The sequence below is a fragment of the Sinocyclocheilus rhinocerous genome, unplaced genomic scaffold (assembly GCF_001515625.1).
Source record: "Sinocyclocheilus rhinocerous isolate Xijiao unplaced genomic scaffold, SAMN03320098_v1.1 scaffold1580, whole genome shotgun sequence".
Classification (NCBI taxonomy): domain Eukaryota; kingdom Metazoa; phylum Chordata; class Actinopteri; order Cypriniformes; family Cyprinidae; genus Sinocyclocheilus; species Sinocyclocheilus rhinocerous.
The window spans coordinates 73,523-86,172 of NW_015633551.1; the positions used below are offsets into that span (position 1 = coordinate 73,523).

General features: G+C 36.8%; 1 protein-coding gene and 1 long non-coding RNA gene across 2 annotated transcripts in view; one reads left to right on the forward strand and one right to left on the reverse strand.

Moving 5' to 3' along the window:
• The first annotated feature begins 4,695 nt into the window (after positions 1-4,695).
• On the forward strand, positions 4,696-5,406 carry LOC107744593 (uncharacterized). Its single transcript, XR_001640497.1, has 2 exons — positions 4,696-4,781; positions 4,977-5,406. It is a non-coding gene; the product is annotated as an uncharacterized LOC107744593 (long non-coding RNA).
• Positions 5,407-6,936: 1,530 nt separating this feature from the next.
• LOC107744591 (zinc finger BED domain-containing protein 4-like) overlaps positions 6,937-12,650 on the reverse strand; it is a 23,587-nt gene continuing 17,873 nt past the window's right edge. Inside the window, exon 2 of the mRNA XM_016558310.1 lies at positions 6,937-11,440. Within this exon, the coding sequence (XP_016413796.1) occupies positions 7,482-11,243 (3,762 nt within the window). The 5' untranslated portion in view covers positions 11,244-11,440 and the 3' untranslated portion in view covers positions 6,937-7,481. The remainder of the gene's footprint in view (positions 11,441-12,650) is intronic.

Below are 12,650 nucleotides of genomic sequence, written 5' to 3' on the forward strand. Positions count from 1 at the left end.
AGCTATAACAATTTAAACTCAAATGAATGTTTCATCATGTTTCATTTATCTGACAAATAATTTTGTATTGTAGTGTCAGTGGCATCATGCTTGTCATGTGACACAGCAGCCACAATAGCACTGTATAACTGATATAGGCTTATGTTTTATTTTTTTCCTTTTTATTCAAAATATTCCCAAACGTGTTAACTATTAACTAAACGTGTTAAGTAAATGCATTTTGCACCTTTATAAAGGTGCAAAATGCATTTACTTACACATATTTGAGAATCGAGATATTTCATGATATAGTTAACACGTTTGGGAATATTTTGAATATTTTTGAAATCATCTGAAGATTTGTCCGATGATTTCCATTTTATGAAATATCATGTGGTGCGACCATCAATAAACTACCATTTTTGGACTTTTATGTTGAAATCCATTCAAAGATAGGACATTGCATCATATACCAATTTGCCAAGGACCCATGGAAGCATCAAACAGGTTTGTAAGTCTCTTTCAAATTTGGAAAAAAATTACCTGTTTAACGGCTGGTATGTAGTTACCACATTTGGATATTATTCATTGTTTTTTTGAAGTCATACCACATGATAAGTTATTTCTGCAATTATTTATTTTCATTATAAATTTCATAGTGACCTTTTGTGGGAAGCTAGCTTGTTTTGTTTAGGTGACCAATTCTGTGCTTGTAAATTTTGACTGAATTTGAAAATATCATGTGGTGCGACCACTGCAGAGTGTTTTCCATTATAGATATATGTCCCAAATTGGCATTTTTTGTGCTATCATATTCAATTGATGATGGTTTATTTACATAAAATACTTTATTTTAGTATAATTTGGAATATATTTTTATGCAATTTGGGTCATTTCAGACGGTTTATGTTTAATCTTTGTACAATATGAGAAAAAAATGCAAAATAAATAAATAATTCAGAGCATGTAATTTTAGTTTGATAATTAGGCATTTATTAATAATTTATTATTTATTTATTAATAACTATTTTAATCTATTCTACCAGATTATACTGCCAAGCAAAGTAAAATAAACACTCACCATAGGCAGCTTTGTTATGTTAATTCTGACCCTGCAGTCTAGCACTGTCACGTGTATGTTCCTGTTGAGTTCCTGTTTTCCTTATTTGGTCCTTCCAGTTCCTTTTCTCATTATTAGTATCACCTGTTCCTTGTTGTTAGTTATCCCCATCACCTGTCTGCCCCTCGTTATCTACCCTATTTAGTTCTAGCCCGTTCAGTTCTCCCTGGTCTGGAATTGTATGTTGATGTCTTCTCCTCGTGCTACGAGCACAAACTCCAGATGTCATTTTCTACTATAAGAAAGATGTTCATATTGTCATCTCAGAATCTGAGCCAGCAACCTCCCCCTACTCTAAATTGACCTTTCGCAAAGACCCACCCCACTTAGTTACTGTTGCTACGTCCGACAAACCATGGCACTTTTATGCCACGGCATCATGTTCTCACGCATTGAAAAATACATCACAGAGCAAAGAGGACACTGACAGTGCGCCGACAGACAAGACAGAGCTGGTTACTTTTAGTATGAAACAAAGTCTCAGTGTTCAAATTTTGTCTTTTTTTTTTTAATAAAGAAATTCAAACAACAAATACTGTTTTGTGGCTCTTTAACGTGTCGTGACAGATCGCTGTAGCGCCTCAGTTCAAGCAGCACATGAACCGATCATCTCTTCATCTTTACTAGTCATAGCACAAATAAACATGAATGAACTTCAGAAGGTATCTTGTTTCAACCGTGAAAAGATGTCAATACACACCATTTTTCAAGTTCAAGTCCACCGACGTTAATCTACTCTCCTGTCTGGTTTGTTTGTCGGAGTTATAATATGTCAGACTGTCTGTTAATTAAACTCCCCGCAAAAAGGGTCAATTGAGCAGCCAATATTGGGCAAAGTACAGAAATAACTGGGGCTAAAGAAATGCCTGCAGTTAATGCCACGTGCTGCACTTTTCACACATGTCTCTTTAAATAGATTTTTAATGATATGAGGTCTTTGTGTCATTTGGAGCGACCACTCATCATGTGGTGCGACCAATAATAGCAATAACTGTATTAAAATAAAAAATCTAATTTCTGTGGTTGAAATATGAATCACTGCTACAGTATGCTTAAGTGAATGGTATTTTTTAAAACATTTTTATCAGTTTTATGCAATTTGCAGGAAAAAAAAGTCTGCTAACTACATTTAAGAAGGCAACTCTGAAAATATAGAACAAAAATAAGAGATCATTATTTACAAAAACTCAAATTAAATGCAAATACTTTGTTTCTAAACACTTTAATTACTGAGAACATTTAAAAAAAAAATGTTAATCATGTTAAGGAAATTATTTATTTTTAATATAAATCATGGTCGCACCACATGTGGTGCGACCAATAATAGCAATAACTGTATTAAAATAAAAAATCTAATTTCTGTGGTTGAAATATGAATCACTGCTACAGTATGCTTAAGTGAATGGTATTTTTAAAACATTTTTATCAGTTTTATGCAATTTACAGGAAAAATAAGTCTGTTAACTACATTTAAGAAGGCAACTCTGAAATTATAGAACAAAAATAAGATCATTATTTACAAAAACTCAAATTAAATGCAAATACTTTGTTTCTAAACACTTTAATTACTGAGAACATTAAAAAAAATGTTAAGCATTCTAAGGAAATTATTTAATTTTAATATAAATCATGGTCGCACCACATGCCATTTTTTAAGGCTATGGCCAATTCATCTAGATGAAAAAACACTCAAATCATTTAATTTAAAATTTTAATATGAATTTATGTGTACACAACATTCTTAATGTTTGAACAGTTACAGTAGATATAATTTTTTGTATTTTAAAATTGGCCTGTCGAAAATCCTTATACATCATTGACCCATCACTGACTTCAGTCTAGCCAGAGTTCAGGCACTCTCAAAAACTCCCATCAAAATCACTGAAGCGGTTTACACTATGAAATGAATATCTTACTTACATTCATACGCACATCTGCACTTTGTTGTTTATGATGAGAAAATGTATAAGCTCAACAGAATCGTGTGTGATTGATTTTAATGCGCAGCCATGTAAAAAACGTGTCTGGCTCTGCGCCAGTAACAGCTGGTGATGTTTTACTTTTTCCATTACTGCCACCCTCAGGACAAACTGCGCATTGCACCCAAAATTGTTTTGTGTGATACGATTCCAAATTTAGGGGGGCCAGAGCGTGGGCCAAGCTTGTTCACACGCCCCGCCCCTGTTAATCATATGTACAAAAAACTCAATCCAACATTCCAAACAGCTTGTGCCCCAGGTGAAAAAGACGTAGTATTAAATGTATTAAAAATATACTTGAAATTCAAGTAGTATGTTTATAATACATTTGTATTCCCAACATGCGTATTTGAAGTGCAATAAAAATATATTGAATTGCATTTTTATATATTTCTAAAAAGTATACTAGAAGTACTTTTGTATTAAATATATGCTTAGTTATACTTCTAAGAAATATGCTACACACACACAGCTATTCACTTATGAACTTTGTTTTTCAGTCTTTTTTATGTATTTTTTTTCTTCAGAAAATTGCATTGTAATTTTTATTTATTCATTGATGTAAAATTCTGTACTTTTTAGTAAGGCCGGTATAACTGAAATGTTCTACAAATGGAAAAGATAGCTCTGCCATAGCATTTTAGTCTTTTTTTATTTATGTTTTTTTATAATGTATTAAAATGTACTTACTTATGTTTGTAGTAATACAAATATACTATAAACATACTTGTATTTCAAGTGCATTTTTAATACATTTAATAGTATGTTTTGTTTTGTTTTCACCAAAGTATATATGTTGCTGTCCTTTTTTAGTGTACTTTATGAATATTTGTAATATACACAAGGTGGGGGGAGTGAATGTACAGCGCTCTCTTCCACCTTCAATACCATGACTGAGGTGCCCTTGAGCAAGGCACCAAACCCCCAACTGCTCCCCGGGCACTGCAGCAAAAAAATGGCTGCCCACTGCTCTGGGTGTGTGTGTTCACTGCTGTGTGTGCACTTTGGATGGGTTAAATGCAGAGCACTAATTCCAAGTATGGGTCACCATACTTGGCCACATGTCACTTTTCTAAATTGCACTAAATATACTTAAAGTGGTTCCTATTTAACACAATTTCAATATATTAAATATATTACAAATAGATTAAAATCAAACTTAAACATATCTTGAAATACACTTAATATACTTAAAGTTGTTTCAAAATAATATTTAATATGCACTTAGTATAGTATAATTTAAATATAGTAAGTATGTCTGAAAAAGCACAACTTTAATATATTTCTTTTTCACTTGGGTATTTTGAGTCCATCACATCCTTTTTTCAGTATTGCATACATTAGTTCTACTGGAACTATAGTCTTTTTATAGTTCTGACATACAATGCAACAGTGCAGATGAGTTTCATGAGTTTCACATTGTCCTTCCCAAATCCTGTGCTTTCTATCTTTCCCGTCTCCTCCAATACATCCCTGACATCCCTGAAGCTTATATGAGAGCATACAGTACATCTGAAACTGCTGAGGCTGGGAAGGTTTTTGAGGTACATTGTTCTCAGCGTACTGTCATTCTTAAAAAGAAAACAAATCATCAATCATCATTTGCTTTTTTGTGTGTGTGAAATATTAACATTTGTTGTTTTTCAGATCAGCTGCTATAGAAGACAAACTGAAATCTGAGTGCAGAGACAAGCAAAGGAATAGTAAGTATATTTTCATGTTGTATCACCTCTGTTATAGAGATTTTTGAATCAGGCCTAATGGAGGGTGATTTGGTCAATCTTGGAAGAAAAACGTTAGCAATGTGTCCATTCCAGCTGGCTAATTTGTGCTTGCTTTCAGTCATTCATGTAATAATCTGTTATTTCATTTTGTTTCTGTTTTGTTTTTTTCTAAAGCTGCAAGGCTCTGGTGCAAAATATTGTATGCCAGGAGTCAGGACGACTAGGCTGTGCCCAGGTCTCCGGAACCTGCTACGACGCTCAGCTCCATCAGCCCTCCATCTGCGCCTTCGGATCCACCAGCTCTGTCTCCATCGGTCGGCCCCCAGATGTTGGCAGCCACACCATCTACATCTTGGCTCCTCGCTCCCTCGATTCCGCCGTGTGTTGTCAGCACTGGGATGCTCTGGGTCTGTGCCATGTGCCAAACACCATCTAAGCTGCCAGGGCATCATCGTCATCCTCCCATCACCATCCCTTCGCCACATCCTGCCATCATCCCGCACTTTTGCCTCTCACCATCCCTACGCCATCTCCTTGTCCACCTCCAAAACCCCCTCCATCCCTCCCTATTCTGTTGCTTGAACTTTATCATCTTCAGTCTTTGCACACGCACAGCTATTCACTTTGTTTTTCAGTCTTTTTTATGTATTTTTTTTCTTCAGAAAATTGCATTGTAATTTTTATTTATTCATTGATGTAAAATTCTGTACTTTTTAGTAAGGCCGGTATAACTGAAATGTTCTACAAATGGAAAAGATAGCTCTGCCATAGCATTTCAGTCTTTTTTTATTTGTTTTTTTTATAATGTATTAAAATGTACTTGAGTATGTTTGTAGTAATACAAATATACTATAAACATACTTGTATTTCAAGTGCATTTTTAATACATTTAATAGTATGTTTTGTTTTGTTTTTCACCAAAGTATATATGCTGCTGTCCTTTTTTAGTGTACTTTATGAATATTTGTAATGTACACAACAATATATAATACATTAAAGTTTTCTAGATATCAAAGTGTGTACGTGTGTGTATATACTGAAAAAAGCAGCTTTATAATATACTAGTAGTGTAATGCTAATGCATTTCCAATGAGCTGAAATACAATTGAAATGTACTTGAAGTACATTAAAACGATGCTTCAAATATACTCTAACTGTAGTTCATGAAGTATTAAAAGGACATTTTAAATGTATTAAGAAATACACTTAAATTGCACTAAATATACTTAAAGTGGTTCCTATTTAACACAATTTCAATATATTAAATATATTACAAATAGATTAAAATCAAACTTAAACATATCTTGAAATACACTTAATATACTTAAAGTTGTTTCAAAATAATATTTAATATGCACTTAGTATAGTATAATTTAAATATAGAAAGTATGTCTGAAAAAGCACAATTTAAATATATTTCTTTTTCACCTGGGGCTATGTAGGGTCATCTCAACATCTTTGGCTGAAGGCAGAGGAACACCCTGGACAGATGGCCTGTCCATCACATCCTTTTTTCAGTATTGCATACATTAGTTCTACTGGAACTATAGTCTTTTTATAGTTCTGACATACAATGCAACAGTGCAGATGAGTTTCAGTCCCAGCTCATTGTCCTTCCCAAATCCTGTGCTTTCTATCTTTCCCGTCTCCTCCAATACATCCCTGAAAATATACGGTAACTTTTTTTTTTCTTTTACAGTTCAGCTAGTCCTATTAATATCTAAACCTCTTTCCCCACATTTTCTCAGTTTGGATTAGAATTAGATATAGTAAAATAATCCAGATTTGGAAAATATATAATGCATAAGGTGACAATCAAAGAAAATCACAAGACCAAGACCAGAAACTTTAACAAATTTGAAAGCAACATGGTTTCAATGTGTAAAATTTTATTTACAAATTACCACATAAAGAGAGAAAAAAAACAAAAAACAAACCCTAATTGTTCCAGTCTGAATTATTCCTCTATCAAATTATATTTTGGAAATTATTTATAAAATGTACAGTACATTTCCTTGACGTCCCATAATTTAGTCCTTTTGATTAAAAAAATGTGCTTGACAAATTTTCTAAAAAGCTTTTAACCTGAAAGTACAGCATTATGTACATTTTAACAGATACAAACAAAATCATCAGCAAAAATAAAATTAACCCTAATTCTAACAGTACCATGAACCACAAAAATCACAGAATTAAATAAAATACATTTAAAACATCTGTCACAGCATTTATTGTGGCCCATGTATTTATATAAAAACAGTATTCAGCATGTAGTTTCAATTTTATAAAACCATTTAAATCAGAAGACTATGACTTGCTTTGCACATCAGTTAATATTTACAGCATGTTGACCTGAAGTAGTTTGTATAAGGCACAAGGAAAGAGAAGACAAAGATAAAATAAATTTAATAAAAGGAATTGAAGTACAGCAACAAACAATAACTACCCCTATAGCTAGCAAACCCTCCCTCCCTGAAAACACTTTTCACCAGAAATAAGACTCCAGTTATCAAGTGTACTCAACAGTAGTACTCAAACAATCTTTTATTCAATTAAATATCATCCAAATGCTCGGTGTATTGAAGAATATGAACCTCAGTAAAATGAATTGTTTAGCTAGGCCTTCTCAGAAAAGTTGAGATTCTAAGAAACAGTCTTGCAAATATAAATACGCAATCATCAGTACTGAAAATATACCAAAGGAAGGTTGACCTTTAAAAATAGAAGTCCTTCAAGATTTTCTAGCAATGGCCGGGACTGATTCAGGGCACAGTTGAGACGTGATGTGCTAAAAAGTGTGTCTGCTGGTACAATGCTGGGTGGACAACCCACATAGCGTACAGCTACTTTGGCAAGTTCAGGCCACAGTAACTTCTTTAGGTTCCAATAATCCAGAGGATCACAACTCTGGTCAAGAATGTCTTCCTCCAAATACTCCAGCACTGCAAGCTCCAATGATTTTGGTCTCTCCTCCTGCTTGATTTTCTGTCTAATGTCATCCATAAGAGCCCAGAGGTTTTCTTTGTTTGAGGCCAAGCTGTTTGATGAAGCTGGTATTTCACTGCATCCATTTGACAGTGGTGGTTTAGTCTCAGCAGAGTTAGATGTAGACACCTCAAGCTCTTGTATGAGGTCATGCTTACACTGCTCTGCCTCTTCCTCAGTAAAAAGGGAGGTCTTATACCTCGGGTCCAACATGGTTGCCCATATGTATCTGGTGTCATGAAGTGTATGGGACATTTTAGCCACCATTGCTTCCTTTAAAGACTTGAGCATATTGTCAATACCCATGGTCTCATCAAAAAGCATATCTATTTTTCGGTTGAGTATGTGAATGAGTGGAATGACCTGACCTAGTGTTGCTGTGCGATTGCTCATCTCTCTGCAGGCTACCTCGAAAGGCTTAAGAGCATTGCAGACTGACTGCATGACTTCCCACTGGTCACAGCTTATCAGTTCCCTGAAATTGCACTCTATTGACATCTCATCAATGGCTTTCTTTTGCTCTACTAATCGCTCAAGCATAAAATACGATGTTTTCCACTTAGAGGGAACATCCTGAACCAGCTGGTTTTCAGGTAACAGATAAGCTTTTTGCAACTCTGCCAACTTCTCCTTTGCTTTAGCAGAACGATGCACTCTCTCACAGATTTTTCGAGCAATACTAAGCAAGTTCTGAACCATCCTCTGACTTTTTATGGCTTCATTAACAATGAGGTCTATACTATGAACAAAACACTGCATGGTGGTGTGATCACTGCTCTCTAGTATGCTTCCAATAGTTTGATTATCTGTTACAGTAAATCCAATTTTAAGGCCCGAGGAACCAATCCAGGTGTCCCAAAGATATTCAAGCTGCTTTTGTATGTTCAGCACATTGTAGTCACAGTCAATTGAAGAAACACCAAGGAGGGCTGAGCAGTGGAAATCTTGCCCCTGAGGCAGAACTTGAGACTCAAACGTTACCCAGTGGGCTGTAAGTATCAAGTACTCTTGAGTTTGGTTGCTCACCCAAACACTTGTCGTGAAATGGATGATTCCACCTTCAGCCTCCTTGAGGTGGGTCAGAACTACTTCTTTCACGCTTCCACACATTTCTGGTATTGCAGTGCTGGTAAAGTAGGATGAGGAAGGTAGAGAATACTGTGGCTGGAGGTATTCCAGTAATCTGTTCAGGCCAACATTTTCCACTACAGTTGATGGCTGAAGATCCAGTGCAAGCATTTCTGCAATGAGTTTGGTGATTTTTTTGGCAGCTGGGTGGCATTCACTGAACTTCTCTGCATTCTCCTCAAAAGAAGAAATGTCCATGAGCTCCTGCTTAACTTGAATTTCAGCAGATGACACATCACCTGAGATATTACTATTATTTTCAAGCACATGCCCATGAAATCTCTGCATGTGCCTAAATAAGCAACTAGTGCCTAAATTGGTTGTCTTTTTGCCTCTGCTAATTGTGCGGCTACAGTGCAAACAGACCACCTTTGTTGGGTCTGCAGAGGAAATAGAAAAGTGATTCCATAGCTTTGAAGTCTTTTTGCTGAAAACAGGCAGGGTGTGATGTTTGTTCTCAGCAGCAGGACTGTCCGTTGCATTTGTTGCCATGTCGTCCTCTGCAGCAGGAGTACAATGGGGAGACTGAGGAGAGGAAACTTTGTCATTTGTGCTTTTTTGGGTTTTGAGAACACCAGGATGCCGTCGCATCAAATGTCTCATTAAACAGCTTGTGCCAAAGTCCCCTCGTTTACCACGGCTTATGACACAGGGACAATACCGACACAAAGCTTTGAGTTGGTCAACAGGAGAGACGATGAAATGATGCCATACTTCTGATTTCACCCGTTTCATTATTTTCTTGTTTTGTTGAAAAACTGAGCTCTGATCTTGGGATATGCTGTGCCCCTCAGTGTGTTCGTCTGGTGAGGATGACAGAGGTATATTTTCCCCTTTCAGTCTAAAAGATGCATCAATTGAGGACTCTTGTTCAGACTGATATGTAGCATCAGTTGCCTCATCCTCAAGAGTCATGTGCTCACTGTCATCATTGGGCACATCGTCTGATATGGCATCAGAGCGATGGGAGGTACAGAGGAACTCCTTTTTGACCTCTGCGGAGTCTTGTGTGCGAGAGAGCAATGTTGGTGGAGTGGTGTAAGGCGGAGGAATACTTGAGCCCTGTCCATTTTCTTCAATGACTATGTCTCGATGGGCTCGCCACATGTGGCGAATAAGGCAGCTCGTCCCCAAGTCTTTCCCATTTTTGCCACGACTGAACTCATTCATGCAGTGAATACACACTGCTTTCGAGCTGTCAGCAGGGGATAAATAAAAGTGTTTCCACACTGCTGAGCGCCGCCGGGAACTTGAGCTCTTAGGGGCTGATCCAGGGCATTCATTCCCCAAGTCAGTGGCATCGTCATTATGGTTGTTTAAGGAATGTGGGGATGGAACCACACTAGATTCACTCTTGACGCTTTTTTCTGCTTTTGGTTTGACCTTTTGTAAAGAGTCTTTGGACACTATGTCTGTGGCCTCGGCTAGAAAAGAGGACAGTGGAGTATGGTTGTCTGTAGGGGGCTTGATGCTTACAGACAAGTCTCCGTTGTTTGGTGATATATTGGGAGGTATTAAAGATGAATTATTGGACAAATTACTTAACGAGTCACTGCCTTGCAGAAGAACAGTGGGGTGAGCCCTTCGCACATGCCTCATTAAACAACTAGTACTGAGATCTTTCTCGTTTTTACCCCGACTGAACTCTTTCATACAGTACATACAGATTGCTTTGGTACTATCACGTGGTGATATGAAAAAATGGTTCCAAGCAGGGGATTTTTTTCTAGGGTTAAGGGGACTTCTTATGGATGATAGAAGGCTTTGTGTGACAGCATCCATTGCGACATCATACAGAGTACTGGAGTACCCACTGAACAAGCTACCATAATCATCATCATAACCTCTGGTGGCAAAGGGGCCAAAGGCCCCATCAAATGACAACTTTTCATCATCCTGAGCGATTTCACCCGTTTCATTTGGTTCTGCTTTGATACATACACTTGTTTCAATTTCTGAATTATTTATTTCAATGTTCTGGCTCCTATTTGAAATAGTTGGAGATGTTTGAGAGTCATGTTTTTCACAACTTTCTGCTGTTGAATCCCCTGTTGAAAGTCCATCGACCTCAGATCCATCTTCCTCTGTGCCCTCAAATGACAAAGACACCAAAGAGGAATCTTTTGCCAGTGTCTCAGAGGGACAAGTATGTGGTTCTGCTTCCAATACCTCTTGAGGAGTAATTCTGTATGATTTAAACACATAACCATCTTTCCCTTCGATTTTTAAACAGGCTCCTTTGGCCTCTATTATCTTGTTATCTTTGGAGCCATTAGGCTCGTGACTTAAATCCTCAGTCTTCTGTGAGAGGCCGTCCTCTCCGTCCATTATTGCAGAAAGAATTTCTGCAGAGAAAGAAAACTTTTTTCTATTCAAAGCAGCTTTTGAAGAGTTCAAGTGTCATGGATGTGGCTCTTTCTTCCATTCAGATGTTTACTTTAACATGTTATATTTGAGCCCAGATGCAACAGATATATTGACCTCCATTTAGGATAGTGTAAATCGCTTGTGTTCATTTGTAGAATCTGAAAAATTAGATGGGAGATAGAAGAACATTAAAATAATGAAAAATACAATTAACTGTATAAAGGACTCAAAGTTCATCGCAACTGGATGTGTGATTAAAAATGTTATATACACAATGACAAAAAAATATATAACAAACATAACTCCAAGCCACTTTTTATAGGTAGTTTTTGTAAGACATTATTGTTAGTTATTAGTAATTAAATTATTATTATTATGGTCTATCTGTTTGAATCAGTCTGACGATTTAACAATGAAATCACTGACTGACCTGAACTGCAAGTTATCATTACTGTCAGTGATATCAGTCTTGAAAAGTAGTTTTGTGTATTCAAGGTAGGTTTGGGCGATAAAACTGTATCGATATTTATTGACGGTACACCTTCTTCGATAACTATATAAAAAATGTTCGACATAGTGCACGATATAGGCACGTGCTATGAGTGGCGCAGACAGCACACACAAATATGAGTGCTGTGCCTACCTGTGATGAGGAGATTGTAAATAAAAAAATGAATATTAGTCAAATTTAAAATAAACATTTGCATTTGAATGCAAAAATAGTACAATCGAATCTTAGGTGTGCGTCAGGGAGCGTCATCAGTGGAGCACGAGATGCGGTGATGATGATGTAAGTGACGTTGAAGTTTAATGTTTTGTTAGTTTAGCCCACGAGATGCGCAGTTGCTGCGTTATTCATTCAAAATATTAGACAAATATAGTAGCTCAATGCGTAGAAGATCTTGATTAGGTTAAAACCGAAACAAAGCCATTCACACAGAATGCATATTCAGCGCATTTTCTAGACAGACAAATATGACTGCTGCACTCGTGTCACACAAGAGTTGTATAGGAAGTAGGCATGGGCCGATTACCGGTATCAAGGTACACCGCGGTTTGAAAATTTCACGGTTTCAAAACCACTAACATATTCCGTTATACCGTTCCTGCGGTATGCGCTGTTTTTCATGTCTCCTCAAAGACTGAAAGTGTAGGAATCCATCAGGTTGAGTGCAGTGTTGAGAGTAACACGCCCCCTCCTCCTCCTGTTGGTGCGAGCAGTCAGTCACATGTGTGTATGACGGCCGAAGGAGCTTCCTCTGGAACTTATGCGATCGGCAACAGGCCGTTTATTGTTTTATTGCAGCCGATCTCTGTTCTGGCTGGACTTGCACAAACTGCGTTGCAATGCATATCATTTTCCAAATG